Genomic DNA, 15,852 nt, shown 5'->3' with positions numbered 1-15,852 from the left:
AATCATATGAGCCTGTCAACAATGGTGACGTCTATGTGTCATATCAGAGATATATTGAATGACATGATATGACAGGCCCTTTTCTGTCAATATTCCATTTGTAGCGTCAATAAATCATATGAGCCTGTCAACAATGGTGACGTCTATGTGTCAGATCGGAGATATATTGAATGACATGATATGACAGGCCCTTTTCTGTCAATATTCCATTTGTAGCGTCAATAAATCATATGAGCCTGTCAACAATGGTGACGTCTATGTGTCAGATCGGAGATATATTGAATGACATGATATGACAGGCCCTTTTCTGTCAATATTCCATTTGTAGCGTCAATAAATCATATGAGCCTGTCAACAATGGTGACGTCTATGTGTCATATCAGAGATATATTGAATGACATGATATGACAGGCCCTTTTCTGTCAATATTGCATTTGTAGCGTCAATAAATCATATGAGCCTGTCAACAATGGTGACGTCTATGTGTCAGATCGGAGATATATTGAATGACATGATATGACAGGCCCTTTTCTGTCAATATTCCATTTGTAGCGTCAATAAATCATATGAGCCTGTCAACAATGGTGACGTCTATGTGTCAGATCGGAGATATATTGAATGACGTGATATGACAGGCTCTTTTCTGTCAATATTCCATTTGAAATATCAATAAATCATATGAGCCTGTCAACAATGGTGACGTCTATGTGTCAGATCGGAGATATGTTGAATGACATAATATGACAGGCCCTTTTCTGTCAATATTCTATTTGTAGCGTCAATTAATCACACGAGCCTGTCAACAATGGTTACGTCTATGTGTCAGATCGGAGATATATTGAATGACGTGATATGACAGGCTCTTTTCTGTCAATATTCCATTTGAAATATCAATAAATCATATAAGCCTGTCAAAAATGGTGACGTCTATGTGTCAGACAGAAGATTTATTAAGTGACATGATATTTCCGAAAATTTAAGATCATCTGGTAACAAAACCCTCAGTCTCTTTTATATCAAACCGTATGTCGGGTATTTATGTTAAATCTAAATGATGATAGATGTAGCGTGTTATATCGATCAGTTGGTGTCGACATCGAATGTCTAATGTCGAAAATTGCACACACGCCATTCGCCGGTCATTCCTCCATGAACCCAGCCCTTGACTGGTCCGACTAAGTTCATCCTTCCACCCATGGCCGGACTTTGAAGTCAAGAATAAGGACTTATGGTCCCATATCTAACCGTTCTTCCGGTGCAATGCCCTGCCAGATCGGCTTTACCATACGGTGCGGTTTGCATAAATGCTAATCCGGGCTGGCAAATGGTCGAATGTTGCAACGAAAAAGGATTTAACGCGATTTGTTGCGATTAGCTGAAGAGATAATGTTTGCATTCATTTTTAAGCATTTTTACAACATATTAAATGTATTTTAAAGTGTAAACGGAAGGTCAAAGTTGAAAAAGTAAAAAGATAATCAGTTTAAAGGATCTACAAAAGCTAAAAATGAATAAAACAACATCATAATATATGTTTTGTAATATTATTAGTTTTTAGGATAGCAATTAACATTATAAAAACAAGACAGATCCACCTCTAGCCATTATTTTTTCAATTCCTCAATTAAAACATTTGTTGCCACGATTTGCAACTGTGTTTTGGCAACCATTATATCAAAACCATAAAAAACATAATAATAATCAGATTAGGACACTGTAATGTCAAAAAACCAGCATGAATGTCAAGGCGATTTGACAGTGACAGCTTAAACAGACTGTACTATATTCTTGCTTAATTTCAATTATACTCAAATAGAAATAATTTATTGTTTCATCTTATATAACAAGACATCATAAAATAGTAATTACTTTGACGATATTTATTACAAAAACAATTATGGTAAATATAATTATGCATTGTAAACTTCTTCGTTAAGAAATCTCCGTCGAAATACTATAAATCAACTTGTTTTGTCATTGACATTAATATTAAAAAGGCAATAGGTAATTTTGTTAATTTATATGCAAATCAACTTATCTGGTTAAAATGCTCAAAACAATGACACCGAAACCAAAGAAGTAATTTGTAAGAAAGGATGTTACGATTGACAAATACCAATGAAATTGTCAGTACATGTACTTATCAAACATTATTTAATTAAAAATACCCGAAAAATTATTAACCTTTTTTAAAAACATAAATCCAAGAATGGAGTAATGAGATTTAAGAATAGATTTAAGTTTAAAGTATGTTCTACCTCTTATCGGAGGTCACTTGATTTTTTTGTACACGCAAAACAATTTTACAATTTTTAAGTTTTTGATGAATAGTAGTCAAATAGTATTACAGAACTTTAGAAGCATTTTATATTTTTAATTCTATTCAAAATAAAATACTGTTAAATAAGCCAACAAAAAAACAAAAATTTTATTAAAACTTGATGATAAATTAAGTAAATTGATAATAAAAATAAGCCTCAGTGGCACATGGCCCAAACCTCGTAAAATAAAAGTAACAAAAGGCTTTTCTCGGGTAATTTGACTAATGTATGATGGGAGAAATAATCTAGAAAATGATGTAGGACGCACCATATTATAGCCAAAAATGTATACAGTGGTGTAGTTTGTGTGTAATTTCAGTTACCCGCATATTGCGTGTACTTCTACCTTTCAATGAGTAATTTATTCAAGTGATGTTTTAAAACAGTGTATTCCAAAAGAAATATGGGCTAACCCAGAATTCATTGCTAAAGGCAAATATGATGTTAATTATTATAAAGATTAATGTTTATTGCGTGTGTAAATAATATCGACACGTTACGGTCTAGTTTTCTTGAAAAAAACTATTATTATGATAGAAAGTGTTTCTAACCAATTAAAATAAATAAGTAGATATGATTAAAATAAAAGTAGCACTAATTTTGTATATTCAATTCATGCAAAAATGTTTATACGTGATCAATCTGTCAATCAGTAACCAGGGTAACTGTCAAACAAACTATGGAAACGTTCCAAAATTGTTCAGTTTGAGTATTAAGAAGTCAAAAATGTATTTTTATTCACTTATTTAAATTAAATATATAAACTGATATTCCCTCAATGATATGCCACTGTATTGGTTAACATAATTATAATAGACTGCCTGTGGCCTAATATTACATGAAGTTATTGGTTTTCCAGCAAAATTACTAACGGACCAAGCCCTTTATAATGCCTTATCAAGTAAGATGGTGTTTATATTTATAAATTTGCCAAATGCGTTTTAAAATTTTGGGGCGCTGGTTGCTTTTCACGCTTTCACAAACGTGTCAAGGGCAGCTTTATACTCATACCTACAACACGAACCTATCGAATAGATAATAAAGAAAAATTGATGTTTTTAAATACCATGACTAAGTAATTTTCACTAACGCCCGGTTATAATTAATTGTAATTTGTAAAAGGTATCTAAATATACATAGGAATAATCCAAACAAACGAAGAAACATTATATAAGAAAATTTATTAATATAAAAATAAAAATTACAGAGCAAATAAATAATGAGTAACTGGTGGACTACCACCAAAATTTAATTTACCCGCCTGTGGACTATGTACCCTCCGCATAACCTCTTTTATTTCATTAACACTAATAGGTGGTTGATTTGCTACCTAAATAAGTTTCCTTAACAAATATTACTCGAAGGAAATATAATTATAAACATACCTTGCTTGTTTCAGGTTCATTGGCTCCAAATCTGTTAGAAGCACTAAGTATTGTATTGGTGTAATAAGAACCATGCAAATTTTTAAAAGGATCAGTACCTAAAATAAAAATTACCATGAATCACTTGGTAATAATTTATGACGACTTGGCTTAAATTACCCGCTTTTGCATCTTCTCTAACTAACAATGCGTATCCAACGATTTCAGCCACAGTCTGATAAGCAAAATATGACAGAACATCAAGTGCATCTTGATTAAAACTAACCGATCTCTTTGGATCAATCCACAACCTTAGCCGTTCCAAACTAGTTCTAAAACGGCCAAATGATGTGCACCTGAAACCATTTAACTAAGTTTTTCTATTGAATGGAAAAAATGCATTGTTACCTTGCTTTGTGAAATTCGGCATATTTTTTTTCGTCTAATTCATTTGCCATCATATTTGCACGAATCTGTCTTTCAATTTTTACTTCATCAATATCACTGAGACTTGTAAATTCACCAGTCTCATCAATTTTTTCAATGAACTCTATCATTTTATTTTTTGGCAGTTCATCGGAGTCCAAATCAATTATATTGGATGTCAAATTTTTGAATTTGTTTGTTAAGATTTTATTTTGTAAATATCTTTGAAATAAAAAAAGTTAATATACATATTATTCAAATTAGATTAAATATTACCTTATAAATCGTTGCATTTTAATCTTGTTGTGTCTTAATAGAAAGATCAAGTCTTCTCCTTTCAATATATGACCATCCCAATATTTTAGAGCTTCATTTACAATGGTTCTAAGTTGTTTCAATACAATACTTTCAACCAACGTAACTGTATCAGGATTATGAACATTACTATCTCCAAAGGCGAACATCATTCGAGAAATTTCATTATAAAATGATATTTTTGGCAATTCCATATCTGTTTACTAAAACGTTACTTTCTGAGAATAAGGTTGTCTTTTTGTTTATACCTATTAACCGGTAAATAAACTTAATAATTTTACCCTGATCGAGATAAATACCTTATTAAATGCTACTATTTGGACTTTATATTGAATTTGAATCTCTGTAAAACCTTGAATATTACCTATGTATAGTAAACTAATTATTATTTATTTGGTATATTTTTAAAGTTCAATAACATTCAAGATAACAATAGAGATGACATTCAAACCGTATTCTACGTTGCATAATGATATCAGGACACATAACCTATCAATAAATAGGTTATGAATTGTCAGGCTTATTTTTAAGGATAAAATATGATTTTTTGCAGATTTATAACTCCCTTAAGTAGATATGCAAAGAGTAACAATATAAGAAACATAACAAATTCACTCTCATCGATATATTTTGGCATAGGCGAGTCAAATCACAAGAATTATTACAGTAATTTAGGTGTTACTAAAAAGCCGTTTTTTGAAAATAGTCATACTTTGGCAAATAGCGTAAGATATTATGCCAAGGGAAAAAATAAAAAGAAAGAAAAAGGTTTGTTAATATATGTGTATAATGAATCGTGTATATATGTAAAATTTAGGCAAAACTAAGGTAGAAATTAATGAAAATCAAATTGGGGAATATGTGAATGTTGAAAGTTTAAAAAAGCAAATGGTAGCTACAATTAGTCAATTGGAGGAGGATTTTGTGAAGCATTTATCACTTCGCTCATCTGCAGGTGTGATAATCACAACATGCAATAGCATGTTCTTAAAAAGATGGTTTAAATAAACAAAATACTTATATTTTTGTAGGTGCTATTGAATCCATACAAGTTAATCTAGATGGTAATGATCATACACTACAAGAATTGGCACAAATAGTGAGAAAAAATCCGAAGACCATCGTAATAAATTTTGCAAACTTCCCACAGGCAATACCTGCAGCATTGAAAGCCATTGCAAAATCAGGAATGAATCTGAATCCTCAACAAGATGGCACTACGTTATTTATTCCTGTACCAAAGTAATTCTAGAATTAAAAACTGTACAACTATTGTGTAAAATTAACTTAAATTATTTTAGGGTTACTAAAGAGCATCGGGAGCAACTGTCAAAAAATGCCAAACAGCTGTTTATAAAATGCAGAGATAGTGTGAAAGATACTCAACAGAAGTACATAAAACAACTGAAACAGAAAGATAAAGTTTCAGAAGATATAGTCCGTAATGTGGAGCAACAAATTATTGCTATAGCTGATACATTTGTTGCTGAAGCTGAAAGTTTACTTAACAGAAAGCAGAGTGAATTACTCGGTGAAAAATGAATCAAATATATTAGTGCTTAACATAATAAAATAAACAGATTTTAATTACTAAAGTAACTTGTTTATATTTCATTCCTTCTTTTATATCAACTAAAGTTTGTACAAGGTTCAGAAATAAAACATTAGATAATATGCAATGAATAATTATATTTAAGAAAAAGCTTTAGAAAAACATGTAATTCATATTAATATTAGTTTTTGTGCCGTGGCTACCCTATAAAGCAAAATAGAGTAGCCACGGCACAATCTCAATGTAGCTTTTCAAAGGAAAATTAAAAATGGATATCTTAATTATCCACTTTTTAATTGCATAGCATCCTGTATAGCAGGTTAATCGGTATCCATAGCATGCTCTGCTGCCTCGGTTGCTACTGCTGGTACAGGATCTCTGGGTTCTTCCCCCTGATCATCTCTATAATAATCCAAACATTGTTAACGAGATCATGCTATAAATGTAATATTAGAATAGATACCTGAGAGGTGCTAAAGGCCTATCTGCTGGAGCTCCTCTGCGTTCCTCACCTTCAATAAGTCTTAAGTAAGGTGCAGTTTCTTCTTCATCCAAAATTTTAAACTGTTGTTCTTTGCCAACATACCCAATTGATACATTTTTGGTTGACAAATCTACCTCTGGGGGTAAAGTGTCTCTTAAAGCCCTAAGGTGAAAATAATTAGGAAACAAATTCAACAGAGTTTTTAAGCGAAACTTTACCTAAGCCCATGTTTGATCAACTCCTCTAATCCAGAGCTTGAAAATTCATCTAAATGCTTTTCTAAATATGTCCTTGCACTTTGTGATCTAGATCCAATGGACATTGCTTTGCAATCATAATAATTTGCAGATGGACATGTTTGGTAAATATGAGTACCCTTATCATCATAACCAGCCACTAATAACCCCACACCATATGGGCGACGATCATATCTTTGAGTACAAACTTGCATTTTATTTCCTACAATAAATATATCACATATATCATATCATTTTATATGTTTATATCCTATAATATTTTAAGCATATATACTGCTTACCTAAAGTTGAAATAAGTCTATATAAGGATAAAAACGTATCATGAGAATATTTATGATTCAAGCATTCTCTTCTCATATAGCGACTTAATATTCTAGCATCAGCTGTTAAACCAGAAATAGTAACACCAATATGATCATCTATACAGATGATTTTCTTTTGATACGCTGACAGTTCAGATGATGCTCTTTTAAGAGCTATGAGGACGGCGTAATTTTTACTTTTTAAACCAACCGTAGCTGAACCTAAATTTACAGCCTCCATGGCATATTCTACCTGATGCAGGCGTCCCTGAGGACTCCACACAGTTACATCACTATCATACTGGTTTCTAAACATGTTGATAGAAAATTGGTATTTGAAAAACGACCACTCTAACACCGGCTACAAAAGCAATGATATAGCGACTCTTGTTATGCTGTATCATTTGTCAAAACGACTAGGTTATTGTGCGTTTCTTTTGTACACTGTTTTACCGATGAATATGTATCATATAAATATATTATAAGAGATATAACAGACATTTATTAATTAATATATATTATTGTCCTGATGTTAATTTGCTTGTTTAATTGATTTGTTAATAATGCATGTTTTTATTTTTACTTAATATAAAATACAGGTGTCTATATCATGTGAGGTTTGGAGTACGATAATAGATGTCGCTAGCTTGGGGTTTCAAATTGGAAACAACAAAAAATTATAATTGTTGATAGTTTCGGAAAATGTGTTTTGTGTTCTTGGTTTTGTGTACATTAGTTTGCTGAACTCTACAAAGTGTATTCACTTCGTTTACATGTTTATAATTTTTTTACCTAATAAGATTTTACCAGTTATTAATATTCATGTTACCATTTAATTTTCAATCATCGTTTTGATGCAATACCGTCCATTTATACAGAAAGTATATCGTAAATATTAATTAAAATGTACCACGCTTTAAAACAAATTGCCTCCGGTTCGGTTTTATATTTCAATTTTACAAAATTAAAATTTTATATCGGATGCAAATATTTGGCAATATATAAAATATTAAGATTTATATGTAACAAAAAATCCGGATAGGTTAAACATATAATCTTGTTTGTTGAAAAAACAACGAGAGCTTTATAGGAATTTGTTTTGTTTTAAAATATTTTTTAATATTGCTAAATGCCAGATGGTATTTTTGACATTATTATTTTACCATTTAGATAAAATTAAGGGATTTGTTAATACTTATTTTTGCTGTACGTATCATAAAAAGCACAAAATATATTCAGATATCATTTCGGAAAGTCATAATATTAATTTCAATTTTACCCCATTAAATCGGCAGATGAAAAAGCAAAGTTACAGGCAATATCCTTTCTGTCTGGTCCCAAACTCGATGGTTTTTATGTTCGGTCCGTTGTATCAGCCTCAGGTGGGCTTCGTTTGGCCCGGAGCAGGAAAGACGGCCTCGCTCCGAACGCTCGAGGCCATAAATAAGCCCCCGAGTCTTACGCGGTTGTGTATTGAGTTCGTTAGGGAGCTTCAGCATATTCCGGTTTTTTCCGTCCGATATTTTCGCCCGGGAAAGTTTTTACGAATCGTACACAGTACGTAACAGGGACAATCTGAAACGTCATTTAGATGTCATTAGCGTTTTTGTTGTTACTCTTCATCTCTTATTTAGTGTCAACATGAGTTATTCGTTGCTTTGACATGAAATATGTCTATGGGTACTTGATTTTACGAATTAATTGTCTTTTACGTTATGTGATTTCTGTGATGTTAGTGTCGTAATTGATTATCGTTAATACATTGATTTTATTGACCTGTAATTCGGATAATTATTTTTTTAATTCAATAATTTTGATGTATTGGAATGTGGAATAAAATACGGGGTTTTTATAGTAACCATTTATTGTTTTTATCATACAACTTACATAACAATTTATATATTTATCTACTATTAGTATACACAGGGGGGTTTCGCTACGAATTTGGAGTAGTTCCAACTAGTCTTGATCCGCTCTGGTTTCCTTACGTCATACGGATCACAGCCGTCTTAGGGGGAAAATGTTGAGATCAACTTCGGTTTTCCTCTGTTCTTATTTGAGTTCGTTTCGTTACTAATATGATTCCGCCTTTTTTAATCTATACCGCTGCTTGTGTTCTTTAAGTGTGAAAATAATATTCTAGCTTAATGTAAAATTCGATTGAATATTCTCAAATTTGTTCTCTCTCAAGTAAAATATGATTTATAACACGTGTTATTTTATTGTTTTCTAAAAAAATACTTCAAATTTGATTGTACAACGGGTTTCATCAAATAGAAGGTGCCATTTTATTATTTTAATAGCAATTTGTAGCAAATAGCCTCGAGCAGTTTTGGCTCTAATGTGTTGGTAAATTAATATATATGTAGTTATTGGAATATTGTCTTCTTCTTGTAAACGAAATGCGACTGTGAACGGAGTCATAGTGTGCTTGACAACATTTAGAGAAGATGGATATTATTAAATATGAACATATCATTAGATATTATTGAAATTGAGTGAGCTAATTTTATAAAAATTAGTGGAGAAGTCTTTCTAAAAAGGGGAAACAAACAAAAATAGTTTTTGTCTAGAATGGCTACTGGTGAAGAATAATATTGAATAAAGTCAGATCAGTGTATAGTTTTTATTTGATTAAAAAAAGACTGGAATCATATTTTCACATTTTATGGCTCCGTAGAGTTCCAGAAACATCACTAATAGTAATAAAGACGTGATATAGATTAAAAACAGACGTTGTAACATAATAGGTTAGTTGAAGTTCTTCCCCACTAATATAACAAACCAATTCAAAAACAAACTATCGGGTATGGAAGCAAATTCAGTCGAAATTTTAATAACAAACTCTTAACTATTGGTTCAACTATATACAGAACGATTTTAACAAAACTGTCGTAGTACGTTTTAATTAATCCTAGATAATTCGGATTTTCGCGTCAAAACATCATAGAATCTTCCAACACTAACAAAAAACCACCGCACACTTTTTAACTGAGTTTTAAAAGCTTCCGTTTGATTGTCATTGGGTGAGGTTCGGCGTGGATGATCAGCCCGGAAGCACCTTCCTGACGAAGAGGTATTCGGAGAACTGTTGGCCTTCCACACCTCCGCCATTGCTGGCCGCTATCTTGAAGCCGGCGTTCAGGAGTCTTCTTATGACCTGCATCGAATTCAGTTTGCAGTAACCTGAAAAAACAAATATTTTGTTAAACGTGTGTTTTTAAGGGGGTATCCTTAAAGTCCTTGAGAGGATATTTACTAATTAAAATTATTTTCGGAAATAACAGGTCAGTTTATTTTTAGTTTTATTCAACATAATTCCCTTCAAGGGATTACCATTTTTGTAGTATGATTTGTCCTTTGCCTCAAAATAAGCCTCAGTTTCGTCGATCACCTCTTCATTCGACGAAAATTTCTTCCCAGCGAGTATTCTTTTGAGATTTAAAAACAGGAAATAGTCGCTGGGGACCAGATTTGGAGAATACCGTGGATGATGAAGCAATTCGAAGCACAATTCATGGATTTTCGCCGTTGTTTCCACTGACTTGTGACGTGGTGCATTTTCTTGGTGAAACAGCACTTTCTTTTTCTTCAAATGCAGTCGGTGCTCATTTCACCACGTCTAAACTTAGAATACCAATCTTTGATGGTTGATTTTCCTGGGACAGTATCCGAAAACTTGGCATCAAGCCAAATTCTTGCTTCAACTGTATCTTTTCACAATAACAAAAGTTGCTTCACTCAAAATGCTATAATTCACAAACTAATGATCCGACAGATGTCCAATTTATATACGCATCTTTTCAAGGTTAGAGCTAACTACAAAACATATGGATTTAATTCTAGTAGCGCCATCTACGTGTCAGGCCGGGGACTTTTCAATTGACCTGTTACGTTATGCGCTTATGGTTTATGATATGGTAAGTTAAAAGCTGACAACAGTAAAGCTTAGCCACTGGGTTAACACTGTGGATCCTATCGTTTCAAAATAAAGGCAATTTTAAAACAAACAGTTACTATTTGTTTAAAATTGTTTTTTCATGCAATGTATTGTAGGTTTTAAAGACGGTATAATTACCATTTAATGGAAATCTGATGACATGGTGGGCGTCTTGCTGGTTCCAAGCGGCTCCCGTTCTGACGTCCAGGACCCTTTGATTTGTTTCAGGAAAAATCTGAAAACACCATAAATTTATTAGTATTTATCGCTCAACATATTTGATTACTATTCTTACATCGTCTAACAGATTTCTGTTGCCACTCAGCATTATTCTTTCCCCTAGATCTGGACTCACGTGCAACGCCACACACTCATACACGTCGTCCCCTGATGATGATCGGACGTTTCTATCGGTCGAAATCGGTTTTGACGTGGTTCGTGACATAGTTGATAAGTCAGTTGATAGTGTGATGTTTCCATTTTTTATTCGGTCTCTTTTCATCTGCTCTAGCTGCCGTACCATGGCTTCAAAGGAAAACGACAGTTAACACGGAGAGTTAAAATGATGGAGAATGATGTTTCTTACGGGGTATATCGAAATATCGCGCTTCCTCCAGTAACAGGTCCAGGTCTTGAAAATTCTCAGGGATGAGGAGTTTAGAGTTTCGCATGAAGTTCAATATGTGCCGGAACATCCCACCGTCTCTGTCTATGAAATAGTGTTGTTTCAGCGAATCCAGAACAATTGGTATGCTGCCGTTGAATAGTTTGGCCAGCCTTGATTCCGGATATCTGGAACAAAATATTACAGTGGAATTACGTTTGTCAAGTATATATTGTAACAGGTCAGCTGAAAAGTCCCCGGCCTGACGCATAGATGGCGCTACTAGAGTTAATCTGTTTTTAGTTAGCCATAAACCACAAAAGATATAAGATAAGATGCGTGTATAAATTTGACAGCTATCGGATAATTAGTGACCAACTTTTGACCAAAAACAACGACGAGTTGATGATTCGGAGCAGTGTTTGAAGATGATCAAACGTAGTAAACCCGATTTTTTCGTCGATTTGTGACAGTGGATGAAACATAGCCCTATCATTTCACTCCGCAGTTCAATAGACAGTCATCCGAGTGGAGCGCACACGATGAACCCGCTCCAAAGCGTGAGAAAACGCAACAGTCGACTGGCAAGGTTATGGCGTCTGTATTGGGCTTCGATTTGCTTCCTCGTCCACCGTATTCTCCAGATCTGGTCATCAGCAACTATTTCCTGTTCTCAGATCTCAAAAGAATGTTCGCTGGGAAGAAATTTTCGTCGAATGAAGAGGTGATCGCCAAAACGGAGGCCTATTTTGAAACAAAGGACAAATCGTGCTACAAAAATAGTATCGAAAAGTTGGAGGGTCCCTATAATCAGTGTGTCATCCGTGAAGGGGTTATGTGGGATAAAAAAACTAATTTTACCAAAAAAATTTGTTTTACTATGGTAGGCCGGGCACTTTTCAATTGTTTGTGAAATGATTTGTCCGCCAGTCTGATCAGAAATCAGAATAATACAAGAGTAAGAATCATTATTTTTAAATAATATATATTTCTCGTATATTAATAAAATCACACGTTTTGTTTGCTATCAGTTTTCAACACATCCCCAATAGAACCACCGTTGTCCTTGATAAGTTTCTCTCCTCTTTCCAACACGGCGTTATCCTCCTTGTCGTTTTGGATCTCCTGAAGTAACACGTGCAGATCTCCTCGGATTTTCCGATTATCCTCCTCCAGTTCCTTAACTCGTTGCTCCAACTGTTCTTCATCGTTTACTGCACTTTGTATCACGGGCATTTCTATACAGACTGACGACATTTCTCCCATGATTTCGTGTTTTTCCTTTGGCAGATTCACGCAGCGGTTATTGGGAACCGAGTAAATTTCCAGCTGCTGTATCAAAACTGATTTTTCGTCTTCCAAACGGGCGATTTCAGTTTTCAACCGGTCACGTTCGCTGGATATTTCACTGACCGTTTCTTCTTCTTCGGACACGGTGGGTAATTCGTGATAATCTTGGTCCAGTGTAGATAACTGGTCTACTGATATATTCTCCAAACTATAATCGGATAACTTACTGTCTCGAATATCGATAATTTTTTGGATTATCTCCGAGCTGTTACTGGGAAAGGATGATATGGACATGGGCTTATCACCGGAGATGTTCATATCGAAATTGAAGCGTTCTATTGATGTCGACAGTTGCGATAAGTCTATTTGTTTTGCCGTCAAGTATTTCTCGCTGTTTTCGCTGATGGGGGGCAGCACGCATTTCTCAGCTTTGAAACAGGAAAGGCTGCAGTGATCGATGGTATCGATATTCTCTTCCGCACTACCTTTATCGCTGGACATCTTCAAATCCTTGAGGTTACCCAGGTTCAACATCAAAATGGTTTTATGAACCTCCAATTCGTTCAGGACGCTTTTTATCTGATCATCTGAGGTGTTACAATGAAGCTTGCTGATCTCATTCGCTGATAAGAGAAGACTCGTACGAAGGTCGTTTAGTATTTTTTCCTTTTGCTTCTCCAGAGAGGACAGTTTCAGTTCGAGAATCGTGTTTTCGGTCGGGATATTTAGGGGATTTTTGGAGACATTTTTGGACTCGGTGAGGTCGTTCTCAATATCTAGCATCAACTGTTCCACTGTGGTTAATTTATTGACTAAATCCTGTCCGCTAAGAGACATTACCTTTGTTTCGTTGGTGTCGTCCTTCTGTAAGGAGGCTAGTTCCTGTCGCAGTTTCAAATTTTCCTCGGCCAAGCGATTATTTTCCTCATTGGCGTGTTTTATCAACTCAATATTCTTTAACAGGTGTTCTTTTTCTTGGTTTAAATTAAAAATTATCTCCTTCAAGTTTTTGTCGTCGATCTTCAGTCCCTCTACTTCCTGGGACTCTCGCTCGACATCTTTCAGCACGGTGTTCAATATATCTTTGATGTCCAGGTCCTCGTTGTTCAGGTTTCGAATTTTCGGACCGGCAAACTCGGGATTATCGTTCAGATACATGTTCAGTTCCTCCTCCAGCTGCTTCTTCTGACCCTCCAGTTCGAAGACCGCCCGTTTCAAATAACTAGACTCCTTCCGCAAATTCAGACATTTCGCCGTTTCCTCGCTGGTGATCTGCAACGTGGTCTCCAGCAGCCTCTTGAATTTCGAATTTTGATTTTCCAGTTTTCGAATTTTCCTGGCTATGTTATCGGACATGATGATTGAAATGAATTTTGAAGTTTCGAATGGCGACGGCGATGACAGTGACAGTTCGTCGTCGCTTTCGTCAAAATTCTGGTCGCGGTATTATGGAGCGATGGAAATTCAAAATGAAATAATCAAAACCAGAGCCCGAATCGATCATTTGCATCGGCAGAACGAGACGTTCAGGGATCTGTTGGAGAAGGCGCGAAGCCTTGGCGGTAAAGCCGAGGAAAGCGATGCGATCGAGAACGAGTTTACGCAAGAGAGCTTGAGCGTAATCGAGAAAATCAAGGAAAATTTAAAGTGCGAGTTGAAGTCTCTCTCATCACAGTCCAATATTAGTATAGAAATCCTACTGGAAAAGCTTCAAAACCTAGAAAACATTAGTAACGCTCAAGACAAAGAAATTGAATGTTTGAAATGCGAACAGGCTGAGATTAAATTCCTTCTGTCGCATCCTGAAGCGAATCGCAAGCAGTGGCTTCAAGATATAATAAACTTTCAAAGCAGAAGTGGTAAGGAACACGAAATCACTCTGGAAAGACATCGTCTCCAACAAAAAATCATTAATCTAGAACGAAAAAAGGCTGAACTCATAATTGCTATCAAAAACGCATCGATACCTGAAAACTGCAACAACATCAAAACAGAAATAAAACAGGTAACTTTTGAAGGCACCGATCACAACTCTGTGATGGAAAGATACGAAGATTTACGGTTCCAAATGTTGAATCTCGAAGATGAACGGTTTAAACTACTTCAGGAACTGCAATATATCCTTGAGGATTCCAGAAAACAGATCGCCGAAGAATATAACAACTTACAGAAAAAAATTGCCGCTGTGGAAGGTGGTTCGGTTTCCCTTCATCAGTTATCCAACGTCAGTAGCAACCAGGATATCAATGAAGACGAATTGCAGAACATTTTAGACTCTTTTAGGAACGTACCAGCGGTGGAGGTCACGAAAACGTCCAAACCGGAAGAAATATGCCCGAAGGAGATGAATTTTTACCCAACTGGTTTTTTACCCGTATATTGTACTCTTTTATAAAAAAATGTTGTTGTTTCAAATAGGTTTTCAACAATTATGTCTTGTGATACTGTCAAATGATGTTGCCTTCTAGTAAGCGAATTGTGATATCAAATAAATAGTCTGTTAATCAAAAGAATTATTACTTTCAAAGTGTTTTTAAGGAATGTTAAATAATTTCAGTGATTTTTCGAAAATTTTAAAATTACGCGATCAACACTAAAGTTGCAAATAAAACTATAAAAGCAAAATTATGAAAATAAATGAATAATTAAAATGTTATATTAATATAAATGAGTTTTAAAGGACTTTTTTAACATTTGAAGCTTTAATTTTTTTGGAAAAAAAAATGGTTTAAAGTGTTTTTCTTCGATAGTCCCTACTTTTTCCCATCTTTCAGGCAATTTACGAAGTATCTTTTGAGTCTTCATGATAAAGTGGAGACAAGTAATGCGATCGAGAACGAGTTTACGCAAGAAAGTTTGAGCGTAATCGAGAAAATCAAAGAATATTTAAAATGCGAGTTGAAGTTTCTCTCATCACAGTCCAATATTAGTATAGAAATCCTACTGGAAAAGCTTCAAAACCTCGAAAATATTCGTAACGTTCAAGACAAGGAAACT

General features: G+C 34.4%; 5 protein-coding genes and 1 long non-coding RNA gene across 12 annotated transcripts in view; 2 read left to right on the top strand and 4 right to left on the bottom strand.

Moving 5' to 3' along the window:
• The first annotated feature begins 3,085 nt into the window (after positions 1–3,085).
• LOC143197979 (uncharacterized) lies at positions 3,086–3,779 on the top strand. Its single transcript, XR_013006121.1, has 2 exons — positions 3,086–3,222; positions 3,721–3,779. It is a non-coding gene; the product is annotated as an uncharacterized LOC143197979 (long non-coding RNA).
• On the bottom strand, positions 3,486–4,886 carry Spt3 (Transcription initiation protein Spt3). 4 transcript variants are annotated; one of them, XM_076406862.1, is made up of 6 exons: positions 4,791–4,886; positions 4,388–4,629; positions 4,094–4,333; positions 3,866–4,041; positions 3,707–3,804; positions 3,486–3,651 (listed from the first exon to the last, which is right to left on the bottom strand). In XM_076406862.1, the coding sequence occupies exons 2-6, from the start codon at positions 4,618–4,620 to the stop codon at positions 3,523–3,525; spliced, it is 876 nt and encodes a 291-aa protein (XP_076262977.1). In that variant the 5' UTR covers positions 4,621–4,629; positions 4,791–4,886; the 3' UTR covers positions 3,486–3,522. The 4 variants fall into 4 exon arrangements, with proteins under 4 accessions (XP_076262977.1, XP_076262976.1, XP_076262979.1 ...); XM_076406861.1 differs by having other exon boundaries at positions 4,726–4,864; XM_076406864.1 differs by having other exon boundaries at positions 4,708–4,828.
• Positions 4,887–4,901: 15 nt separating this feature from the next.
• Positions 4,902–6,021, top strand: mRRF1 (mitochondrial ribosome recycling factor 1). The gene is made up of 4 exons (XM_076406867.1): positions 4,902–5,194; positions 5,244–5,381; positions 5,458–5,668; positions 5,728–6,021. The coding sequence occupies exons 1-4, from the start codon at positions 4,966–4,968 to the stop codon at positions 5,966–5,968; spliced, it is 819 nt and encodes a 272-aa protein (XP_076262982.1). The 5' UTR covers positions 4,902–4,965; the 3' UTR covers positions 5,969–6,021.
• Positions 6,022–6,095: 74 nt separating this feature from the next.
• LOC143197976 (proteasome subunit alpha type-1) lies at positions 6,096–7,436 on the bottom strand. Of its 2 annotated transcripts, none has more exons than XM_076406866.1 (4): positions 7,001–7,436; positions 6,681–6,921; positions 6,442–6,624; positions 6,096–6,380 (listed from the first exon to the last, which is right to left on the bottom strand). In XM_076406866.1, exons 1-4 carry the CDS (start codon positions 7,335–7,337, stop codon positions 6,299–6,301), a joined length of 843 nt encoding a protein of 280 aa, XP_076262981.1. In that variant the 5' UTR covers positions 7,338–7,436; the 3' UTR covers positions 6,096–6,298. The 2 variants fall into 2 exon arrangements, with proteins under 2 accessions (XP_076262981.1, XP_076262980.1); XM_076406865.1 differs by having other exon boundaries at positions 6,442–6,629; positions 6,686–6,921; positions 7,001–7,435.
• Positions 7,437–8,867: 1,431 nt separating this feature from the next.
• The window catches only part of LOC143197974 (BTB/POZ domain-containing protein Tiwaz), an 89,753-nt gene continuing 82,768 nt past the window's right edge, over positions 8,868–15,852 (bottom strand). For all 3 annotated transcript variants that reach the window (XM_076406860.1, XM_076406859.1, XM_076406858.1), the window contains exons 4-7: positions 11,548–11,753; positions 11,257–11,486; positions 11,100–11,196; positions 8,868–10,207 (exon numbers count right to left, since the gene is read on the bottom strand). In XM_076406860.1, coding sequence (XP_076262975.1) covers positions 10,068–10,207; positions 11,100–11,196; positions 11,257–11,486; positions 11,548–11,753 — 673 coding nt within the window. In that variant the 3' untranslated portion in view covers positions 8,868–10,067. The remainder of the gene's footprint in view (positions 10,208–11,099; positions 11,197–11,256; positions 11,487–11,547; positions 11,754–15,852) is intronic.
• Positions 12,443–14,339, bottom strand: LOC143197973 (uncharacterized). Its single transcript, XM_076406856.1, has 2 exons — positions 13,696–14,339; positions 12,443–13,641 (listed from the first exon to the last, which is right to left on the bottom strand). Exons 1-2 carry the CDS (start codon positions 14,209–14,211, stop codon positions 12,574–12,576), a joined length of 1,584 nt encoding a protein of 527 aa, XP_076262971.1. The 5' UTR covers positions 14,212–14,339; the 3' UTR covers positions 12,443–12,573.

Source organism: Rhynchophorus ferrugineus, unplaced genomic scaffold, assembly GCF_030347505.1.
Source record: "Rhynchophorus ferrugineus isolate W39M unplaced genomic scaffold, kcgeb_rfMv2 rfM6, whole genome shotgun sequence".
In the NCBI taxonomy this organism is placed as follows: domain Eukaryota; kingdom Metazoa; phylum Arthropoda; class Insecta; order Coleoptera; family Curculionidae; genus Rhynchophorus; species Rhynchophorus ferrugineus.
The sequence above is the reverse complement of the archived record's forward strand: the minus strand, read 5'-3'. Positions and strand labels throughout refer to the sequence as shown.

Coding starts and splice junctions, on each gene's coding strand:
- Spt3 (XM_076406862.1), bottom strand. CDS start 4,620: ATGGAATTGCCAAAAATATCATTTTATAATGAAATTTCTCGAATGATG. Junction 4,334..4,387: donor AAAATGCAACGATTTATAAG/GTAATATTTAAT, acceptor TTTATTTCAAAG/ATATTTACAAAATAAAATCT. Junction 4,042..4,093: donor GCCGAATTTCACAAAGCAAG/GTAACAATGCAT, acceptor AAATGGTTTCAG/GTGCACATCATTTGGCCGTT.
- mRRF1 (XM_076406867.1), top strand. CDS start 4,966: ATGATTTTTTGCAGATTTATAACTCCCTTAAGTAGATATGCAAAGAGT. Junction 5,195..5,243: donor AAATAAAAAGAAAGAAAAAG/GTTTGTTAATAT, acceptor TGTAAAATTTAG/GCAAAACTAAGGTAGAAATT. Junction 5,669..5,727: donor TTATTTATTCCTGTACCAAA/GTAATTCTAGAA, acceptor AAATTATTTTAG/GGTTACTAAAGAGCATCGGG.
- LOC143197976 (XM_076406866.1), bottom strand. CDS start 7,337: ATGTTTAGAAACCAGTATGATAGTGATGTAACTGTGTGGAGTCCTCAG. Junction 6,922..7,000: donor TAGACTTATTTCAACTTTAG/GTAAGCAGTATA, acceptor TATTTATTGTAG/GAAATAAAATGCAAGTTTGT. Junction 6,625..6,680: donor TTGATCAAACATGGGCTTAG/GTAAAGTTTCGC, acceptor TTTTCACCTTAG/GGCTTTAAGAGACACTTTAC.
- LOC143197973 (XM_076406856.1), bottom strand. CDS start 14,211: ATGTCCGATAACATAGCCAGGAAAATTCGAAAACTGGAAAATCAAAAT. Junction 13,642..13,695: donor ACGACACCAACGAAACAAAG/GTAATGTCTCTT, acceptor ACAGTGGAACAG/TTGATGCTAGATATTGAGAA.